This window comes from Bufo bufo, chromosome 1 (genome assembly GCF_905171765.1).
Source record: "Bufo bufo chromosome 1, aBufBuf1.1, whole genome shotgun sequence".
NCBI classification, from domain to species: Eukaryota; Metazoa; Chordata; class Amphibia; order Anura; family Bufonidae; genus Bufo; species Bufo bufo.
This window is the reverse complement of record NC_053389.1, coordinates 768,623,333-768,647,296: the sequence shown is the minus strand read 5'-3', so window position 1 is coordinate 768,647,296 and position 23,964 is coordinate 768,623,333. Positions and strand designations below refer to the sequence as shown.

Here is a 23,964-nt window from a genome sequence, read left to right as displayed (position 1 = left end):
GCCCTCTGGCCTGGACACGAGATGAGAGGCGCCCTCTGGCCTGGACACGAGATGAGAGGCGCCCTCTGGCCTGGACACGAGATGAGAGGCGCCCTCTGGCCTGGACACGAGATGAGAGGCGCCCTCTGGCCTGGACACGAGATGAGAGGCGCCCTCTGGCCTGGACACGAGATGAGAGGCGCCCTCTGGCCTGGACACGAGATGAGAGGCGCCCTCTGGCCTGGACACGAGATGAGAGGCGCCCTCTGGCCTGGACACGAGATGAGAGGCGCCCTCTGGCCTGGACACGAGATGAGAGGCGCCCTCTGGCCTGGACACGAGATGAGAGGCGCCCTCTGGCCTGGACACGAGATGAGAGGCGCCCTCTGGCCTGGACACGAGATGAGAGGCGCCCTCTGGCCTGGACACGAGATGAGAGGCGCCCTCTGGCCTGGACACGAGATGAGAGGCGCCCTCTGGCCTGGACACGAGATGAGAGGCGGCCTCTGGCCTGGACACGAGATGAGAGGCGCCCTCTGGCCTGGACACGAGATGAGAGGCGGCCTCTGGCCTGGACACGAGATGAGAGGCGGCCTCTGGCCTGGACACGAGATGAGAGGCGGCCTCTGGCCTGGACACGAGATGAGAGGCGGCCTCTGGCCTGGACACGAGATGAGAGGCGGCCTCTGGCCTGGACACGAGATGAGAGGCGGCCTCTGGCCTGGACACGAGATGAGAGGCGGCCTCTGGCCTGGACACGAGATGAGAGGCGGCCTCTGGCCTGGACACGAGATGAGAGGCGGCCTCTGGCCTGGACACGAGATGAGAGGCGGCCTCTGGCCTGGACACGAGATGAGAGGCGGCCTCTGGCCTGGACACGAGATGAGAGGCGGCCTCTGGCCTGGACACGAGATGAGAGGCGGCCTCTGGCCTGGACACGAGATGAGAGGCGGCCTCTGGCCTGGACACGAGATGAGAGGCGGCCTCTGGCCTGGACACGAGATGAGAGGCGGCCTCTGGCCTGGACACGAGATGTTACAGCTGGACCTGTAGATCCTGCTCGTAGGTTTCTGGAGCTGATGACCCAGCTGGTCTCAAATGGGATGGCCCCCTAGGTCATCACATCAGCAGTTGGGGCAGTGTGTCGCTCCACAACAAAGGCAGGATTATAGTACTTACCGCGAGACCTCCATACTTGAACCCAACTGTCATCGGATCCCAAACAGAACCTGGATTCATCACGAACGATGATACATTTCTAGTTTGCAACAGTCCAGGTTTCTCGCTCATGACACCACTTTAAATGAAGTTGACAGTGGCTGGCTGTCAATGGCAGGACACATAATGAGAACCATTACACCAAATTTCCTTCTGCTAAGCACTTGGAAATGGGCTGTGTAATGAAGGTACCACCTGTGTCTGGGTGGTGGACAACAAAACTGTGGGAGCTACTCGTGCTTGACGTGGATCAAACAATCCTCTCTACTGATAGTTTGTGTAGACCATCCAGAACCTGTTCACTGCATGCGAGTGCCCTCAAAACCACTGCTCCTAACAGCTAGGTCAGAACGGCATATTTGGGCAATTCGTGGAAATTGCCATCCTGCTTCTTTTAGGCCAGTAATGCACCTCCAATCAAAGTCTGTCAACTGGGCAAAATCTCTGAGTGCATCATAGATGCTTGTCTAGAAGTCTGTGATCTCTCAACAAGAGGTACACCACCCAAAAGTAGCTTCTGAGAACCTTTTTTATAGGGCAGCGGGGGAAGGACTTTTACACTCATCGCAAGCCCCAGTGTCTAATCTGACCACACCTGAAATTATTTACCTGAGACATAACTGAGTTTTGCAGCAATCTGACATTTCTCGGTGCGTTACTTTAATTTTTTTTGTCAATGAGTTTAGAAGTAAGAATGAAAGAAAAGTGTTGGGGCTGCTTCACCTGCTTTGAGACCCCTACACTGACATTGAGAATGGGGAACTTTTGAGCAAGTTGGTTCACTTCTGAATGCAGGAGAAGATGGGCCAGAAGTATAAACAGCAGGGGGCGCTACCAAACAGGAACATGCATTGTACATAAAAAAAAAACTCCCTTACAATATTTCGATTGGATGTAGTGTGTCTTTTTTGTTCTATAAGATGCACCTAGGTTTTAGAGGAGGAAAATAAGAAAAATAAAATGTTTTCATCACACCTCATATCATACCTCGCAGTCAGGACACGCAGTGGTGCAGGCAGAAGACCAGGGAGCGGTGAGTACCACTTCCCGGTCCTATGTGTACTAGTGAGAAAAACGCTCATTAGTATTTGCTTCATAATACGCACTGCCATTTTTCACCCATTTGAGGGGGGGGGGGGGTGCGTCTTATGGAGCAAAAAATCTAATATATTACACTAATACTTTATTTGCAATGCCTTACTCTTTGCATAGTAATCATTTTTGTGGGATAACCCCTTAAATGTCCTCATAGTTACATTCATTGTCTGTCAGGTCTCATATTTTATCATTAATTACAATGCACTTGCCATTAAGCTACATTCACACATCCGTATCTGTTTTGCGGTCCGCTAATCGCGGATCCGTAAAATTCTGATGCAACATGCACTTTTCCCCGGCCCCATTTTAAAAATGTCTATTGTCCTTCAACTGACAGGAATAAGACATATTGTATAATTTGTGGACAGCACACGGATGACATTTTAGGCTACTTTCACTCTCCCGGTTTGGCTTTCCGTTTCTGAGATCCGTTCAGGGCTCTCACACGCGGTCCAAAACGGATCAGTTTTGCCCTAATGCATTCTGAATGGAAAAGGATCCGCTCAGAATGCATTGGTTTGTCTGTTTGCCTCTGTTCCGTCTCCATTCCGCTGCTTGTAGCGTTTTGGTGTCCGTCTTACGAAACTAAGCCAAACGGATCCGTCCTGACACACAATGTAAGTCAATGGGGACGGATCCGTTTTCTATGAGTCAATCTGGCACAATAGAAAACGGATCCGTCCTCCATTGACTTTCAATGGTGTTCAAGACAGATCCGTCTTGGCTCCGTTAAAGATAATACAAACGGATCCGTTCTGAACAGATGCAGACGGTTGTATTATCTGAACGGATCCTTCTCTGCAGATCCATGACTGATCCGCACCAAACGCGAGTGTGAAAGTAGCCTTATGCGGCCCCATGGAAATGAGTAGGTCCGCATGCGATTCGCAAAGAATGCAGATTGGACGCGGGCCGAAAATACAATTGTGTGAATGTAGCCTTAGTTTCATCCTTTAAGATGGTTGTTCTGGGCAGGTTTTTATGTCCTTTGTTCCTTTGCATATTCTCACAGCAGGTAGCTAAATCTCATCAGTGATGAGACTGCTGGTGGAAAGCACATCACACGTGTAATATATCCATGGTTGTGTTTTGGATCTGTGCCCCAACGTTCCCAAATTCGCACCTGTATTAATGTGTGGGCCTGTTCTGATGACTCTCAGATACTGCAGCAATGTATGCTGCCATGTTGTGCCTTTTTGAAGCACCGTAGTCTCAGCTAGAAGCAGAATGCTTTCAGGTCTGTATCGCTCACCAGTAAAGTCTATGCACCCAAGGATGGGCTGGGAACTTAACTCTTTACATGTACGGCGCTGCAGTGATGAGTAAACATGGCGCCCTCTTGCACGTGTAGTGGGCGCCATTGCCGGCGGGTCTCCGCTGTTTCAAACAGCAGAGACCCACGGCTAAGGACCACGACTGGCAATAGTTCCGATCGTGGTCATTAAAGCCTTTAGATGCCGTGATAAAGTGTGATCGCAGCATCTAAAAGCTAAAAAAAAAAAACAGGATTAAAGTCACACAAACTCCAAAATGGTAACAATAAAAACTATAGATCGTCCTGCAAAAGATGAGCCTCTACAGAGCTCAGTAGATATAACTATAAAAAAAAAGTTATGGGGGGGTCAGTCAGAATATGGTGATAAAATTTTTATATATAGATATATATTTTAATTTATTTTTACACTATTTAGACATAAAAAACGTATACATACAGTATGTGGTATCATTTTAATCGTACTGACCCAGAGAATGAAGGGCACAGATCAATTTTGCCACAAAGGGGAAGCCATAGGGACAAAAACTGTGGAGGGATTGCGTTTTTGGAATTATTTTTTTCCCCCGCTTCCCACTACATTGTATGCCGTATTAAATGGTTGCATTAGAAAGTACAACTTGTCCTGCAAAAAAACAAGCCATCGTATGGATATGTGAACGGAAAAGTAAAAAAGTTATGCCTCAAGGAAGATGGGGAAGGAAAATGAAAAAAACCTCCAGTATCCAAGGGGTTAAAGTGGCCCTGGCAAAAAAAAAATAAAAAATGGCGCCTTGTTGTAGGTGGGTCCAAACTTAAAGAAGGCGGTGCAGTACAAGTAGGCAGGGGCAACAGGAATAGGTGGGGCCAGCAATGCTGTAGTGCAGCACTAAATACTGCCCCAGCAGAACCAAATACCACAGTGCAGCAGAAAATACTGCCCCAGCAGAACCAAATACCACAGTGCAGCACAATATACTGCCCCAGCAGAACCAAATACCACAGTGCAGCAGAAAATACTGCCGCCTTCGCCCCGTTTTCAGCTGTATTACCATCCTTGAATTCAGGAGAGCTCCTGTGGCGGCTGATGATCCTAGCATTAATTAGGTACCTGGCTCTTTCTTTAACTCTATTTTTTTCCATTTTTTAAAAATAATATATGTATTTTTTTTTTAATCATTTCTTTTTTTAGCTTATTTACATTATGGCTGTAGACACCTGGAAGATTTGTTTTTGTGACCTGCATTGTTCTATACAGGGATGTTGGGAATTTAAAGGGATATTTAGCTGATCGGACCACCAGTGATCCAAGGGTGATGGCATACCCTAGAGATGAGAGTCCCGGGCATAAGTGAGAAATGCTTCCTTTTGCTTAGTCAACATGAAGTATTTGAAAGCCACCACTGGATCATCTGAACAAGTTCCCTAACTCACATGGTTGGTGTATGAATCGTTCATATTGGGAAGCAGATCTCTGACATCTTGAAGATCAGGATGTTTTAATTAAAGAGGCTGTGGATAGGGTGACTTCTTTTTTTTTTTTTTTTACCAATCCTCACCAAAGGGCAGTTTAATAGAGCTGGTTAACCTTTCTTGGTTATCTCTACCAGAGGTGGGTCGTTTGCAGTCCTCAGGCACATTGATGGATTAATGCACAACACAGTTTCTTTTTACTAGGAACCTCCGAGAAGAAACACCAGAGAAGGTCCAATCGGACTCGTTCAGAATCTGAGAAGTCCTTGGACTCCGTGCCAAAGAAGAAGGTGAAAAAAGAGCAGGTGGGTTGCATGAACTTTTTGCTTTCTCCTATCACCGGCAGTAAGATAAGTGGTGTCCTTGGATTGTGGTGACCTGTTACATTAACCTTCACACCTCATCCCTGGCTAAATGTGTGGCTGAATTACTAATGACTGGAAGACTTTGCGTGTATCTAATCTGTACTATTAAAGCATACAACCATCTGCCTTGCATTTTTCTTTATCTTTTTACCTTTTGTTTTAAGACATTGTAACAATGGTTCAGACTTCATTCAGACGGTCAGGTTCCTTCATGGCTCCTTAGGCAGGAGTTTAAAGGGCAATTATTGAGCGCGAGCATTTGTTCGAATGCTTGTTCTTGGTCATTAACCCATGTTAAATGTGCTGACGAACGAGGAAACGCGCGTTCAGGGGATGATTGCATAGTTCATGCGGCACGTAAAATCCTCATTCGTTGGCAGGACATCGCGCTCATTCAGCCTCATACAGCCCTGATCATTGCCCACTTCTGTCAGCCCTTGTATTCCAGTTTATATAAAGTTATCCTCTATCCCAGTAGTAGGACCCCCCACGATCACAAGATCAGGTGCCCCATACCCCATAGAACCCCCCAATGATCGAAACGGCCGCTCCATTAGTTTCTATTAGAGTTCCAGAGATAACAGAGCGCTGTACTCAGCTGTCTCTGCAACGCCCATAGAAATGTATGGACAGGCCGCTCTGTTAATTTGAGGGTCTCCACGGGGTACGCGGCCTCTGTTCTTGTGATTGATGGGGGTCCCAGTGGTAGGACCCCCCCTTCCAATCGAATAGTTATCCACTATCTTGTGGATAGGGGATAACTTCATATAACCAGAATACCCTTTTAAGGAATATTAAATGGATTAATGTTAACCTATGTACAGGTGTGCAAAGAGGTATCTCCCAAGGATGAGAACCATCTCACTATTGCCACCTATTTTGCCTCCACATGAGTCAAAATTAGGGATAAGCGAATCAACTTCGGATGAAACATCCGAAGTCGATTCACATAAAACTTTGTTTCAATACTGTACGGAGTGAGCGCTTCGTACAGTATTAGAATGTATTGGCTCCGAACTCTGGTTCAGTTCCAAGGTACCACTTGGAACCGAATCCCGAGTTCAGGAAATGTTTTTTTTATAGTCTAAATCAATTTTTGAAGTTATTATGCAAAGTCTCACGAGACTTCACGAAGTGATAACTTTGGCTCATCGGAGCCAATACATTCTAATACTGTATGGAGCGCGCGCTCGCACCGTACAGTATTGAAATGAAGTTTTATGCGAATTAACCAGATGTTTAATCCGAAGTCTATTCACTCATCCCTAGTCCAAATCTGACTTTCCAACAAGCCTTGGGATTTGACAACGGAATATTGTCGCAGTTGACTATGGCATCTGCGGGGTTAAAAATATGTGATCGGTGATACCAGCGACAATGCCTTTGGGTGTCTACTGTGTAAAACAGCAGAAAACCAGCGACTAAGGCACCCGCTCAGCTGCTGAGCAGGTGCCATCTTTAAAGACTCGATCCACACAGTGCATGCAGTCAGGTCCATAAATATTGGGACATGGACACAATTCTAACATTTTTGGCTCTATACACCACCACAATGGATTTGAAATGAAACGAACAAGATGTGCTTTACCTGCAGACTGTCAGCTTTAATTTGAGGGTATTTACATCGAAATCAGGTGAACGATGTAGGAATTACAACAGTTTGCATATGTGGCTCCCACTTGTTAAGGAACCAAAAGTAATGGGACAGAATAATAATCATAAATCAAACTTTCACTTTTTAATACTTGGTTGCAAATCCTTTGCAGTCAATTTCAGCCTGAAGTCTGGAACGCATAGACATCACCAGACGCTGGGTTTCATCCCTGGTGATGCTCTGTCAGGCCTCTACTGCAACTGTCTTCAGTTCCTGCTCGTTCTTGGGGCATTTTCCCTTCAGTTTTGTCTTCAGCAAGTGAAATGCATGCTCAATCGGATTCAGGTCAGGTGATTGACTTGGTCATTGCATAACATTCCACTTCTTTCCCTTTATAAACTCTTTGGTTGCTTTTGCAGTATGCTTTGGGTCATTGTCCATCCTCACTGTGAAGCGCCGTCCAATGAGTTCTGAAGCATTTGGCTGAATATGAGCAGATAATATTGCCCGAAACACTTCAGAATTCATCCTGCTGCTTTTGTCAGCAGTCACATCATCAATAAATACAAGAGAACCAGTTCCAGTGGCCGCCATACATGCCCACAGCATGACACTACCACCACCATGCTTCACTGATGAGGTGGTATGCTTAGGATCATGAGAAGTTCCTTTCCTTCTCCATACTCTACTCTTCCCATTACTCTGGTACAAGTTGATCTTGGTCTCATCTGTCCATAGGATGTTGTTCCAGAACCGTGAAGGCTTTTTTAGATGTCGTTTAGCAAACGCTAACCTGGCCTTCCTGTTTTTGAGGCTCACTAATGGTTTACATCTTGTGGTGAACCCTCTGTATTCACTCTGGTGAAGTCTTCTCTTGATTGTTGACTTTGACACACATACACCTACCTCCTGGAGAGTGTTCTTGATCTGGCCAACTGTTGTGAAGGGTGTTTTCTTCACCAGGGAAAGAATTCTTCGTCATCCACCACAGTTGTTTTCCGTGGTCTTCCGGGTCTTTTGGTATTGCTGAGCTCACTGATGCGTTCCTTCTTTTTAAGAATGTTCCGAACAGTTGTTTTGGCCACGCCTAATGTTTTTGCGATCTCTCTGATGGGTTTGTTGTGTTTTTTCAGCCTAATGATGGCTTGCTTCACTGATAGTGACGGCTCTTTGGATCTCATCTTGAGAGTTAACAGCATCAGATTCCAAATGCAAATAGCAGACTGGAAATGAACTCTGGGCTTTTTATCTGCTCATTGTAATTGGGCTAATAAGGGAATAATACACACCTGGCCATGGGACAGCTGAGAAGACAATTGTCCCATTACTTTTGGTCCCTTAACAAGTGGGAGGCACATATGCAAACTGTTGTAATTCCTGCACCGTTCACCTGATTTGGATGTAAATAACCTCAAATTTAAAGCTGACAGTCTGCAGTTAAAGCACATCTTGTTTGTTTCATTTCACATCCATTGTGGTGGTGTATAGAGCCAAAAATGTTACAATTGTGTCGGTCCCAATATTTATGGACCTGACTGTATATGCAGCGATTCGGGCAGGGGTTAAATGTGGATTACTGCCTGGTAGGTTGATCCTGCTGATTAAAATATCTCTCTTGGTTGTGGTGTTCCCGAGAAAATTATTTTTTTATTTATGCAAATGAGAGATTTAGTGCTCCCGGGGGCATGGACGGCACTGGAAGGAAAGCTGTGGTTAGGACACACCCCCTCAGCGCAGCTAAAGGGGTTTTCTGAGACTTTTAAAGGCTTAGGCTACATTCACACGTCAGTATTTTTCTATATCCCGATTTTCGGTCCGTTTTTTGCGGATCCGTTGTTCCTGAAAATGTTTCCGTATGTCATGCGTTTTTTGCGGATCCGCAAAAAACGGAAACATGTATAAATTTCAATAAGCAAATAAAGTTGTTTGGATTTCTTTAAAAAAAAATAAAAAAAATTTAAATGTAATTTTCAGGAACGGAATCCGCATAAAACGGATGACATACTTAATGACATCCGAATGTCTTCCGTTTTTTGCGGATCCATTGACTTTGTATTGTACCAGGATCCAAATTTTGCGGAAAAGAATAGGACATGTTTTATATTTAAACGGACATGCGGAACGGAACAACGGAAACGGACAGCACACATTGTGCTGTCCGTTTTTTTCCAGGACCCATTGAAAATGAATGGGTCCAGATCTGTTCCGCAAAATACGGAACAGATCAGGAAAGAAAAAACGGACGTGTGAATGGACCCTTAGGCCGAATGCACACGTCCGTGTTCCGCGGCCGAGAGCGGTCCCTGGTATGCCGGGCTGGATTCCTGTTCAGAGCAGGAGCGCACGGCGTCATTGGTTGCTATGACGCTGTGCGCTTCATGCCACCGCTGCACTACAGTAATACACCCGTATAGTGTATTAATGTAGTGCAGCGGCGACATGAAGTGCACGGCGTCATAGCAACCAATGACGCCGTACGCTCCTGCTCTGAACAGGAATCCAGGCCGTGTTACCACGGACCGCTCTCGGCCGCGGAACACGGACGTGTGCATTCGGCCTTTATCCATCAGTGACTGAGCCAAAACCAGGACTGGAGCCTCCACAGTCATAAGGTATAAGGGAAAGATCTACTCCCGCACCTGGTTTTGGCTCAAAATCACTGATGGAAATCACTGACCAAACACTGACATGTGAATGAGGCTTAATACCTCAGGCTAGGTCATCAGTAGCTAATTGTTAGGGGTCTGACACCCAGGACCCCTGCTGGTCATCTGTTTCAGAATACAGTGGTGCTCGCAGTAGCGCTGTGGCCTTCTATCAGGTTACCCTAGGCCAGTGACCGAGGCACAGCTCAGTCCCATTGAAGTCAATGGGGCTGAGGGCGATACCAAGCACTGCCGCTATACAATGTATGGTGCTGTGTTTTGGTGAGTAGGGGGAAGGCCATGGTGCTCACAGGAGCGCCGGTGCCATCTCAAACAGCTGATCGGCGGGGTCAGGGGTGTCGGACCCCCATAGATCTAATACTGATGACATATCCTGTGGTTTGTTAAAAAAAAATGTGCGCAAAGAGCTTCTATTTTTCCATTTATAGTAGGTATAATACCACTTGAATTTAGAATGTGAAATGTGTTTGTATGTGAAATGTTGTGCAGCCTTTCTTTATCAACCACGTTTGCTTGATGGATGTGCACCTGTGACTATGTATATGAATGTGCAGGTCTAAATTTTCTTGTAGTATCCTGTGGATAAGGGTCCATTCACACGTCCGTGGTGTATTGCGGATCCGCAGTACACCCGCCGTCACCCCCCATAGAACTGCCTATTCTTGTCCGCAATTGTGGACAAGAATAGGACATGTTCTATTTTTTGGCGGAGCCGCGGCACGGAAATGCGGACAGTACACTGTGTGCTGTCCGCATCTTTTCTGTCCCCATAGAGAATGAATGGGTCCGCACCTGTTCCGCAAAATTGCGGAACGGATGCGGACCCATTTGCAGAGAGTCTAAGGGCCCTTTCACACTTGCGGCAGGACGGATCCGACATGCTGTTCACCATGTCGGATCCGTCCTTCCGCTATTTCGCCGTGCCACCGGACCGCCGCTCCGTCCCCATTGACTATAATGAGGACAGGGGCGGTGCTCCGGCGCAGCACGGTGAAAGCCGCCGGACTAAAAAGTCGGACATGCAGGACTTTTTAGTCCGGCGGCTTTCGCCGTGCTGCGCCGGACCACCGCACCCGTCCCCATTATAGTCAATGGGGACGGAGCGGCGGCACGGCGAAATATCGGAAGGACGGATCCGACATGGTGAACAGCCTGTCGGATCCGTCCTGCCGCAAGTGTGAAAGGGCCCTAAGTCATCAGTGTTAGCATTTCTGGAAAACCCTTTTAAGTTCTCATTTGTAAAGAGAATTTTATTTTATTTTTTACTCAGGAACACTTCAACCGATTTACACAAAACATGTTTCATTTTGATCATCAGGATCAACCCCACCAGACAGTACGCCTGGCTTCATAGAGTTGATCTTGCTGACAGGTGCTCTTTAAAATTGTGTAGCAACTGTAAGAGCAGTGGAACGAAAAAAGAGTGTAAACAGCAGAGATACTTGCTCGCCCGGTTTGTTGCAGCAGCAGCAGAAAGCCCTGCAGACTTAGAGGTCATCTGATACCTTTCATCGGCAGGATGTGCTCTGCTGCAGACAGCCGTGGGCTCCCGTGGCCTTGTACAGCAAGTGTGAACTGTGGATTTGTGAAAATGGTTGACGTCCCGGGACACCCTGAAGATCTGTTATCGGACTGTAGTTCTGCAGCATCAGCTGGGATATAATCTTAGGATAAGGAGCACGATGCGGGGAGCTGGCCGCTAGTAATCCACCATATTTTACAGTAGTTTACAAAACTTCATTCATATGTCGCGGAAAACATCGGCTTGGATTCCGGTGCAGACTGTCTGCAATATTCCTGTTAGGGTATTTTGTCGTCCATGTTGCATCCGTTTTTTTTTGCAGACTCGTTGACTTCAATGGGTCCGTTGTCTGCATATATGTCCTAGAATACGACATCTTTTACCTTTTGCGGAACAGACATACGAATGAAGAAAGGACACTGAAGACATCCATATGCTTATGTGTATAATCCGTTCCGCAAGAGAGAACACGTCCTATTCTTGGCCGCAAATGCAGATCTCTGACCCATTGAAGTAAAAAAATAAACCTGATACAACAGACATCATCCGCGTTTTGCAGACTGCAAAATGCATACGGTTGTGTGAACGCAGCCCTGACTTCAAGATTTGCCTGATTTCACCCTTTGCACACTTTATAACTTACGATTTTTTGGGGGGGAATTTATGACCTTGGAAGCAATGACTTATATTCTACTAGTACCATATGGTTTATTGAAGTGAGAAAACACAAATTAGGTTTTCACTGCCCAAAACAAACGGGTAAAGAAAACCACAAGATCAATGACCTCTTATTCTCCAGAGAGAGAAAACAGAAGGGGAAAGAAGGAAATCATTAAATGGGTGCTCCTTTCTAAGGGTACTTTCACACTTGCGTTGTTTGATTCCGGCAGGCAGTTCCGTTGCCTGAACTGCCTGCCTGATCAGGCAAACTCATGTAATTTTTTCTGACTGATCAGGCATTTTTCAGACTGATCAGGATCCTGATCAGTCAGGAAAATGCATTGCAATACCGGATCCGTTTTTCCGGTGTCATCAGGCAAAACGGATCCAGTATTTTTATTTTTTTCTCATTTTTAAAGGTCTGCGCATGCGCAGACCGGAAGGACAGATCCGGCATTCTGGTATTTTGAATGCCGGATCCGGCACTAATACATTCCTATGGAAAAAAAATGCCAGATCCGGCATTCAGGCAAGTCTTCAGTTTTTTTCGCCGGAGATAAAACGTAGCATGCTACGGTTTTATCTTTTGCCTGATCAGTCAAAACGACTGAACTGAAGACATCCTGATGCATCCTGAACGGATTACTCTCCTTTCAGAATGCATGGGGATAATCCTGATCAGTTCTTTTCCGGTTAGGAGCACTCTGCCGGAAAAGAAAAACGCTAATGTGAAAGTAGCCTAAGGGTTTGGCAGCATGGCGATCTTGGGCACGCATCGGTTATCGCACCCAAGGATTGCGGTGTAGCCAAAATGAATGAGGTCGCAGCACAACTCACACCGTGCTGGCAAAAATGTAACCCTGCTGGATTTTTTGCAATTCTGGGGTCGTGGATGGGGCAAACATGCCAGTTGCTCTGCAAACCCATTAATTTCTGTGCTTCGAGGCTACACCTTGGGTGTGACCAACCATAACTGACAGGGTCCATCCTGCAGCCCACTCGAATATAAGCTAATTCCTCCTTGGACCTCTCTGTGGATGTGGTCGTTGGCCACACATGGCAGGGAACACTTCCTGCTTGTGCGGTGCACCACATGCACCAGCTCCCCACCTCTTTAGTATCAGTAACTGGCGCCAGTACTGATGATGATAATTCAGGAATGTACAGTACAGGTATCTGCTCCCAGAAGAGGCAGGAAGTGCAGATTCGCAGACCAGCGGCAGCCTGAAAGAGGTGAGATGGGACAGTCCCTTTAAGGGCTCATGCACACAAAAGTATTTTTTCCCCACAGCCAATCCACATTTTGTGCGGGTCAGATGCCGACCCATTCACTTCAATGGGGCCACAAAAGAGGAGGACAGCAAACTGTGTGCTGTCTGGTTCCGCGACCCCGCAACGAAATAGAACATGTCCTATTCTATAGACGCCAGGACGTTCCGTATATAGCCGGTAGCCGTGTTTCGCAGGCTACGGTGGTGTGCATGAGCCCTAAGAGTGAGAACACACACAGGTTTGTGTTCACATGACGGATTCGAAGCAGAATCATGTGGGTTTTTTGGCACGTCTTTTATGCTTTTTTTTTATCGCTGGATTCGATTGTTTACTGCATTTTCGGTTCATGGTTTGTGGCGCGGATCTGTGTCACTTGGACTCGTACAGAGCGTTGTGTTTAGTTTTTTTATCCTGCACATTCATTCAAATGAGATTGAGCCAAGTTAGGGCATGCTGCCTCTATTTTCCATGTGGGGGGGAAAAGAACAAGTGCTTCTTGCCCTTGAAGTGAATAAGAGGCTGATTTTTAGACTGAAATGCGCCAGCATAGTCTTAAAAAAAAAATGTTTTGTGGAGTTTTTCCACACTTTTTTGTGGTTTTAGTGCAGTTAAAAAAAATTCCAGCTCCAGATGTTACCTAAAAGACTGGGGAAGAATGAAATGCAGGCCAGACGGTTTTTGCCTAGTGATTTTTTATTTTTTTTGTCTAATTGCTTGCGTTTTTGTCTTTATTTATACAAGGCAGTATGCTTTTGGTATTTTTCAAGTTTTTTTTTCCATCCCCTATCTGAACAAAAAACGCTATCCGCATGTTTGTTTTATCAAAAACCACCCTAAACATTTCATATGCCATGCAATAAACCACGAGCGGTTTCTAAGACTATTTTTTTTTTTGTGGTGGAAAAAACCACAGCAAATCCATGCGTCAGGAAAAAAAAACTTGAAGGCATTTCACTAGGACACGTCTCCACTTTATGATCGGTGGAGGTCTGATCTGTAGGACCCCACAATCCTGAGAATGAAGTGGTTGCAGTGCTGGTACAATCCGTCCCGGCCGCCGCATGGACGTTGCCTGTGCATTGGGGACCGCAAATTGCACGGAGCGGCTGCACAACGTTCGTGTGCAAGAGGCCTTAGAGTAGCGGTGGACGTCTAACCTGCCTTTTGAATGTGTGCTGTGTATTCTCTTTACCTGAGCACATTGTGGGAGATCAGAACTTACATGGCTAGTATTACTCTCCCCTCTCATACCCTGCAGTCTCGCAGACACAGTGGAGGGAGATGCAGCTGCACTCTCTCTAGATAGTCATTTGGTGACTGAGCAGATGTCTGAACATTTACTAGAAAACCATCCCTGTGGTATAAGGCGTGATCCAGGGAGATAACGCGCCTGTCTAGAGCGGAGTATGTCAGATACTTCCATGCTGTAACGACAGAGGACTTGGGACCCCCGTTCCCGTGGGGTTTCCCAGCGGCTTATCCCCCCTAATCCATGGAAAAAAGCATTGACCAGTGACCACAAGGTAAGCAGCAGGGAATCCTTGAGTATGACTTTTTAATTTTTTTTTAGGCTCTTCTGAGGCCTCGTTCACACTTCAGTGAATCATAAGGCTAGGTTCACACCTGAGCGTTTTACAGCGCGTTCCTACGCGCTGTAAAACGCTCAACAGGCAAAAACCAATGTTTCCCTATGGGAAGGGTTTTCACCTGAGCGTTTTACAGCGCGTACGAACGAGCTGTAAAACGCCCTACGCCCCCAAAGAAGTACAGGAGCTTCTTTGGGGCGTATTGTCGCAGTTTTTCATTGGATGCCTCTGTGGTTAATCACACAAACGCGCGTACTACGCGCATTTCCAAAATACAAAAACGGCTGTAAAAAGCGCTTATCGAATACGCTCAGGTGTGAACCCAGCCTAAACCTGTACTCTCCACGTTCTGCACGGACAGCACACGTACCCACTGGTTTTAATGTGGGTTCACACATCAGTTGTTTTCCATTGACCGTGGGTCAGTAGATAAGTCATGGAGATGTGCACCAGTCTGGTCTGTTACAGGCCAAACGTGCCCATTGAAGTCTGTGGGTATGTGAAAAACCTAGGGTGGCCAGACGTCTAGCTTTAGGCTGGACTGGACGGACGCTGGGGTGTCCTCCTTTTCAGTGGCTTGACGCTCAGACAGCAGCGTTGCCCTCATCTCACCCCCAGTCAGTCACTAGAGCCGGCGGACATGTCACCCTGAGGCTGAGAGAAGCACTCCGGGCCCCACACAGCTCACCTTAGAGGGGTTGTCCGGGTTCAGAGCTGATTCCGGACACATCCCCCTGGTCACCCCTCCAGCTCCCCTGATATCAGCATTTCATGCTCCGATGCCCTTTTTTTGGTTTATATTATTACACTGCTAGGTGGAGGCTTCTGCCCGGTGATGTCACTGGGCTCACTGAACCCCCCTTTAAGTCTCCATTCACATGATCGTATTTTTGTTCTGCATTTTTTGCGGATTGTACACAGACCCATTGATTTTTATAGGTCTGCTAAAAAAAACAACGGACAGCACACTGTCCACTGTCAGCGCTACGAACAGGCAACGTAACGGAATTTTATTTTGTCCGCCTCTGTATGTCCGATCCACGACCCCGCAAAAAAGATAAAGTACCCTACTCTTGTCCGTTTTGTGGTCAAGAACAGGCATTGTTGCAATGCGTCCACACAAAAAAAAGAAAATGCAACAACCAACATCACCAGCATTTTATGCAGATCCGCGTTTTTCAGACCCAAAATACATACCGTCGTGTGACTGCACCCCGAGCTCTTTTTTCCTTCTACTGGGCACCGTTACTCAGAGAGGGTGGGATTGGGGGCGTGACTTAGCAGGGTTAGGGGCATGGCCTAGAATGTCCGGCTTTTTGGGGTGAAGCAAGTGACCACCCTAGAAAAACCACTCACCCAAACGCGGTGGCCTCCATGTTCTGTCAGTGGTTTTTCACGGACCCTTGGTACGAGATGCACTGGGAATTAATTTTCATTGGCGCAGTGTACGTGGCATACGGATGAAACGCGGATGGATTTTCCACGGATATCAGAGATGTGAACGAGGCCTGACCTGACTAAAAAGAATATATATATAATGCCATACCGGTCACATAAAACACATATTCCTTATGTATACACAGACATTACACTGAAAGTCCCAGCCAATGTACAGTATGTACTAACATTTCATTACTATCCATCATAATGTGAGAAAACCTGGCAGGCATGTCCTGCCGACATAAAAACATTCTGCTCCCACAGCAACCACCGCTAGGGGGAGCTTTATCGCATGGGAGCTGTGAAAATCTAAATGGCGTGGGCTCCCCCTAGTGGTGGTTACTGCAAGCCGCAATGACCATGTGACAGGAAGCAGTAGAAACCTGCGTGTGCACCCCCCCCAGTGGTAGAAGCGAGAAAGGAGGTGTGACGTCACTGGTGACGAGGTACGGTAGATGCGGTGTCCAGTGTGTATACTACATATCTACCAGAGGTGTGGTCACTGTGAGAGGTACATGAGATATTGGGGGTTGTAGTTGGCTGCAGTGCTGTGTATGAGTGAGGTCTGTACTCAGTTACAATGTGACACTTCTCAGGTATGAGACTGACTATATATGGTACTATTTCTGAGTAGAAAAGTAACCAATCAGATTCCACCTTTCATTTTGCAGAGGAGCTGTAGAAAATGAAAGGTGGAGACTGATTGGTTGCTACAGGCAACTAAGCCAGTTTTCTTCTACACTGGTTTTTGATAAGTATCCCCCACTGTGGGGTATCTGGAGAGAAAAGGGGGCACATGGACAGACAATGGGGGGACATCCGTTGTAGTCCCAGCCATGCCCCACACTCGCTGCCCCCCTTGTTCGTTAGTGGGCATATCACAGCCCGAGGAGTCCAGTCCTGACCTTTCCGCGGCATCCATGGTTTTCCAGACTGCTGCATGGGACTAAAGTCTTTAGCCTGTTTTTCTGCTGCGTTGACTGCGCACAATGTGGATTTTAATTACATAGAGAGAGAAAAACATGCAAAAAAATGCACCAAAATTGCAATAAAGCCTTGTTCACATTTCCGTGTCTCGGAAATATCAGTTCGTGTTTCATCTGTGAAGTATCTGTGTTTTTTGCCCTCCGTGTGTCATCCACAGGGCCAGCGGCAAACCCGGGCTCCTAGGGGGCAGCACTGAAGCCCACCCATCAGTGCCGGTGACGTCACCGGGCTTCCTGGCAGCCCTACGGAGAGCCGCGGTTCGTCACCGGAACTCCTGAAAATGCCTTTGCCCTGCGCGATTTAGCAACATGAACTGCTCTGATGCTCAAGTCAGGGGTGAAGACGGAGGTATGTCCGGGTTCAGCTCTGAACCCGGACAACCCCTTTAAGGTTCTTGACTGTAAGGCTGTGAGTTTGAATCCCAGCATAATCACTACAAAAATAGAGGCTAAATAAAACTTGTATAGACACAGCAACCTTTTTAATTTGTGTAACAGAACCTGTGCTCCCCGGTGACCCCCATAACTTTTTTATAGTTATGTCTACAGAGATGTGGGGGGGGGGGCTCATTTGAGGGAAATCCGTCTTTTTATTACAATACCATTTTGGGCTGTGTATGACGATCACTTTTTATTCAATTTTCTTGGGAGATAAAGTGATGGAAAAAACGGCAAATCCGAATTTTTTTTTTTTTTTCTGTTACATCCTTCAACATATGGGCTAACTTTTTTAAAAAATATTTTAATAGTATGTGTATTTTCGCATGCGACGATGCCCATAATTTTATTCTTTTTTTTTTTTTTTTCATTTTTGGGGAAAGTGGGGCGATTTAGCGTTTTAAAGTTTTAAAAAATATTTTCCAACCTTTTTTTTTTACGTTTTTTTTTTTACGTTTTTTTTTTTTTAATTATTTTTCATCAGATTGCAACTATATTCTCTATAGAAATCACTATATCACAGTTTAGTGCTGCCACCTAGTGGCCTGCACTGGGATATACTAACAATGAGCCTGGAAGCCTAGTACAGGGCTTCCCCTGATCTCCGCTGGGGGAAGGCGTGTCTAAGCAGGAAGCCCGCGCTTCCGTTTTTAACACTCTCAGATGCCGTGGTGACATTTGACCAATGCCACAAGGGGGCCCACTGAGATTTATCGCCCAATGGCCCACATGACTCTAGAGCTGGCCCTGGTCATCCGTATGCTACTGAAGCCGCCCAGCTGACAGATAATTTTCCGCAGCCTCTCCTATCAGTGGTCAGCGAAAAACTGACGCGACACGGATGCCTTCCGTGTTGTGTCGCTCTTTTTTCACTGACCCGGAGACTATAATGGGCGTGTTCGGTCAGCATCACGGACCAAAGTAGTGCATGTCTCTGTGATTTTTTTTTTTTGAGTCAGTAAAATAAATACTGATGTATGAACAGACACATTAAAATCAATGGAGCGTGTGCTGTCTGTAGAAAATACGGACAGCGCATGAAAGTGAAAAACGCAAATGTGAACGAGGCCTAGGTGCGGTTTTGGTGCTGATTTTCAGCATGTAGATCTGCACCCTTGGGCTACCTTGTGTATTTGTATGCAGAAAATCCACACAAAAGCAGCATAAAAACCACACCTAAAACCGCACTGTTTATTGCGTTTCTTGGTGTGGATTTTCTATTAATGGGCTGCAGATATAAAAATCTACATGTCAGGTTGCGTTCCAAACTACGCACTATGTACGTGAGATTTTTAAACTCTTTCACTTTGCTAGTACCATATTGCACTGCACGGAAAAAACTGCCTATCATCCGCATCATAGGGCCTGTTCACACAGCGTTTCTTTGTGCAGATTCCGCACCAAAATTTGTCCGGAGGACGTGTGGTTTCCGCCTACCATTCATTTCAGTTGGAGATGGCGCCGAAGATCGTGAAGCGGGTGGTTGAAAGCCGCGGGCATGCCAAGAAGGGACACATCCATGCCAAAATTCCACCGGTAAAAAAAAATGCCATGATCCAACCCTTAGCCTTTACGATGCGGACGTTTTTTCAACTCCGCTTTTGAGAGTCATACATACTGTATTTTATTTTGTCGTTGATGGTTTGAGTTGTGTTTTTAATACCGCCATTTTGAGGTACAGAAAAATGTACTGAAAATCTTTGCATTTAGTTTTTTGTATTTATTATAATTTTTTTTTGTGTTTACTATGCTGGAGGATAAATAACGTGTTAGGCCTCATGCACACTACAGTTATCGGCCCGAGAAACGCAGTCTGTGTGTCTGCCGGGGCCGACTTCGCTCCCCTGAACGTACTGTATCTTACTGTCCATATTTGGCGGATCTCTTCCACTGAACTGATATCAGATATGAACGGACTGTGTCCTCAATTACTATGATACGGCGACACTGCGGTCAGCCTGGCAGACACACGGACTGCGTTTCCTCGGCCGATCACAGTCGTGTGCATTAACAGAATGTTAGTGTAGCCATTAGGGCGCATTCAGACAACATGGATACCTGCCGTGTGCGATTCGCAATTTGCAGACCGCACATGGCCGCAACCATAATAGAAAAATGCCTATTCTTGTCCGGACAAGAATAGGACACGCTCTCTTTTCTACGGAGCAGCGGAACGGAACCACGGATGCGGACAGCACACGGCGTGCTGTCTGCATCTTTTGCGGCCCCATAGAAATTAATGGGTCCGCACCCGTTCTGAAAATTTACGGAGCGGATGTGTACCTACGGCCGTCTGAATGAGCCCTTAGGGAGAGTTGACATCACCATTTTGTTTTATGTTCGTCTGATCCATCAGAGGAACAGGAAAAAAAAAAGATCCTTTTGTACATTTGACATACGTTTGACCCATTTTCGTCTAAGATCCGTTTTATTTTTTTGACAGGGAAAAAAAATTACTGCATGCAGAACATTTTTTTTTTTTCGTCCAAAAAAAATGGATCTCGGACGGAAATGGCTCAAATGGATGCCAATTGTGCAACAGGATTGTGTTTTTTTTTTTTTTATGGGATCTTGTTTTATCTCCCGTGCAGGGATCCGGAGGGACCCGGGTGCCGGGAGCAGGTAAGTATGCTCTAGAGAAGGGGCCCCGGCATTCTGGGGGTCATTATAAGGAATGGATTACCCCTTAAGCATACTTACCTGCTCCCCGCTGTTCGGTCCTGGCTCTTTTGATCCACTGCCCTCTAAGCTGTGCTGTGGTTGCCCCATGTAAGCTTGGAGCATGGACAAGGGTCAAGTACGCTGCTGCAGCCATTGACTGGCTGTAGCGGTGACGCGTTCCCCAAGCGGCAAAGGACCAAGTGACATCAGGACAAGGGCACCTATCCCTGCCAATGCCATATCTTGGCCCGGGACTCACCATCCGATGACTGGCCTCAATGGTGATGATCCTGGTTGTCGCAGCCAGGGTTCACACTATCTACTTGACCTACCTGTATGCCAAGATGTGGGTAGTTACTTAAAATCTCAAAGTACAGTTAGATTGTATTGAGGGAAGGGGTTGTCTCATCTCACAGTTACTAAGGCGAGATAAGACACAGTCCGACCACCTCCTGGCCGGGAAACAGCAAAGCGCTTTGGCGCTCGCTGTTTCAGTAGCTCCGATTGCAGTGCATGAGAGCTACGGAAACGGTCAGAAATACCATAGCTTGCTGCACTACTCTGTTTCCATAGTTCCCATGCAACCCAATCGGAGCTACTGAAACGGCGAGCGCTGGCGGTCGGCACTGTGTCTCGTCTTTTAGTAGGGTGGCTTGTCTGCCAGTAGAGGAGGCACTGTTACAGAGCGGCTCATGAAGGGCTATCCCGAACCAAAGATATGATGTCCATATGCCCTATTAGATTTCACATCTGCGTTGTGCTGTCCGGTTTTGAGATCCGACACAGGTTCTCAAAACAGCAGCACGACTCTTCAGTTTTGTCCCCATTCATTGTCAATTGGGACAAAACTGAACAAACCAGAATGGAGAGCACCAGAATGTATTGCGTTCTGGTTTGTTGCGTTCCCATGCTGGACACAAAAGAGCTGCAAGCTGCGCTGCGTTTTTGTGTGCGACATGGGAAACGGAAGAAGCCGGATCCGGCACCAATAACCATGCATGTCAATGAAGCTGGATCAGTTTTTTTTCCGGACACGAAAAAACCCCAGATCCGGCACCCATTAACCTACAATGGTTTCGGCTTCAGTTTCCCATGTCGCACACAAAAACGCAGCATAGGTTGCGGTTTCTTCGTTTTCGATATAATGCAACCGGATCCGTTCAGAACGGAAACGTTTTGCTGTGGCTTTGAGATCCCATGGCGGATCTTAAAACCGGAAAGCAAAAGCGCAGATGTGAAAGTAGTCTTAGGGTCCATTCACACGTCTGTATGTGTTTTGTGGATCCGTAAAACACGGACACCGGCAATGCGTGTTACGCATTTTGCGGTCCGCACATCGCCGGCACTCTCGTAGAAAATGCCTTTTCTTGTCCGCAATTGCGGACAAGAATAGGACATGTACTATATTTTTTTGCGGAACCGAAGTGCGGATCCGCAGATGCGGATGCGGACAGCACATTCCGGATCCATTAAAAATGAATGGTCCGCACCTGTTCCACAAAATTGCGGAATGGATGCGGACCCATTTTGCGGACGCGTAAATGGACCCTTAGCTGTACTCCGCTATCTCCTGAACTCCTATAGAAATGAATGGAGCGGAGGCACGCATTCCTGACCAGCCACTCCATTCATTTCAGGGGGCTCCACGGGGGAGGGGATCCCACGGTCTCATGATTGATGTGGGTCTCAGCGGTAGGACCCCCTCTGATCTAATAGTTATCCAATATCCACATAGGAGATAACTTTACCCCGACTGGAATACAGTTTTAAAAGTATTTTCTGAGACTTTAACTGATGACCTATCCTCTGGATGGGTTATGGGGTTATCAGTATCTGATTGTCAGGGGTCTAAAACCCGGGACCCCTGCCAATCAGCTGTTTGACAAGACGCTAGTGTTCTTGTGAGCACCACAGCCTTTTCTCACTTTACCAAGCACAGCGCCATGCATTGTATAGCGGCTGTGCTTGGTACTGCAGGATAGCCCCATTCACTTGAATAGCGCCCAGGTCATGTGACTGATGAGCGTGGCATCACTGGCCTAGGGAAAGCTGCAAAAAGGAGCACTGCAGCCTACTGAAACACTGATCGGAGGGGGTCCCAGGTGTCTGACCCCCACCGATCAGTTCAATAGAAGGTAATAGGAGCTAGAGCAGGGATCAGCAACCTCCGGCACCCCAGCTGTTGTGAAACTACAACTCCCAGAATCCTCCTCTCAGCACGCACACTAGGTAGACTTCCCATGTGAATAATGAAGAGACCAGAGCACTCACAAGAACATCCCAGCACCTTCAAACAGCTGACCATCGGGGGTGGCAAGAGTTGTGCCCCTGCCTATCTCATATAGACAGTCATCAATATTATGAAAGCCCCTTTAACCCTCTAAGCCAAAAGGAAGGGCGATCCTTAGGCTGAGGTTCACCTGGGGGTCTTTGCAGATCATGTTTTCAGTTTAATGTGGTTTTAAATAAAGTTGTGTCACCATTTGACTCTCATGCGTCTCTATGGTAACAGACTACAATCAATCTTGATGTAGTCTGATCCTGCAGTCATGTACACTTGTATCCCTCCTCTGCTTCAGGTCATCCTACCAACTGTACATTAGCAGAAAGTAGAGGACAAATAGGACATTTTTAACTAAGACCACTGCAAACCTGCTTCGTTTTCAATTGGTTTCATTCCCTTGAACCATGGATTTCATCAGTTTCCTGATATTTGCTGTGCTGTTGTTTCCTGGTTAGGCCTCTTGCACACGAAAGTTTTTTTTTTTTTTCCATTTACGTTCCGTATATGGAACCATTCATTTTAATGGATCTTCAAAAAAATAAAAAAAACGGAAGGTACTCTGTATGCCTTCTGTTTCCTTATTTCCGTTTTTACATTCCGTTCAAAGATAGAACATGTCCTATTATTGTCCGCATAACGGACAAGGATAGGACTGTTCTATTAGGGGTGGCTGTTGCGTTCCGCAAAAAAAACAATGCACACGGACGTCGTCCGTATTTTTTGCGGACCGCATAATACTGAAAAAGCCATACGGTCGTGTGCAAGAGGCCTTAGGCGAAAGACACGGTTAGAAGTTGTAAAGTAAGGTCTGCAAGAACTCCCAAGGCTACCTGCACACAGATGCGGGCTGTCTTGCAGAAATTCCGTACAAATTTCCACATGGATTTCTGTACGTTTCCGCACCAAAAGCCGCATGTGTTACTTGCAGTTTTGGATGCGACTTTGCTGCAGATCTCACAGGTAGCCTAAGGGTATGTTCAGATGGCAGATGCTGCAGGTTCGGCCTTTTCATAGGGCTATTCTGTGTGCAGAGGATAAAGGTATTTTCCAGGCCTGTTCCTTCTTGACGAGGTTTGGGAATCCGTGCGGAAAATATTCAAACGGCGATTGAACAGGGGACTCCCAGTGACAACAATGGGAGGCGGAATCCTTTGCCAGCGCAGAAACCAGTGTGAACGGGCCCTAAAGTTGTCCTAGGCAGCTGCCTACACAGCCTGGCCTTGACCAGAGCAGAAGAGTAATCCCTTTAGGTCACTTGAATCCCTTGAGCCCTGGACCTCGTGTTTGGTGTTTCAGGAGTAAATTCAGTGCCCAGTCTTGTGCCCTCTGGTTGGACTTCTATGGAGGAGCCCAATCTGAGACGCCTCATATTTTAAAAGGCTCTTTTGCAGTGCACGTCTCAGACGTCCGTCATAGGTTGCGTCCTGCAGCGCGCCTTTCTCTGCCTAGAGGCTCTCTTAAGAGGTTTCT

The 23,964-nt window shown here is 46.7% G+C and overlaps 1 protein-coding gene across 4 annotated transcripts in view; it reads left to right on the top strand.

The window, feature by feature from the left end:
- Positions 1-23,964, top strand: part of NSD3 (nuclear receptor binding SET domain protein 3) — a 115,091-nt gene that overhangs the window by 44,585 nt on the left and 46,542 nt on the right. For all 4 annotated transcript variants that reach the window (XM_040414761.1, XM_040414760.1, XM_040414763.1 and 1 more), the window contains exon 7: positions 5,225-5,325. In XM_040414761.1, coding sequence (XP_040270695.1) covers positions 5,225-5,325 — 101 coding nt within the window. The remainder of the gene's footprint in view (positions 1-5,224; positions 5,326-23,964) is intronic.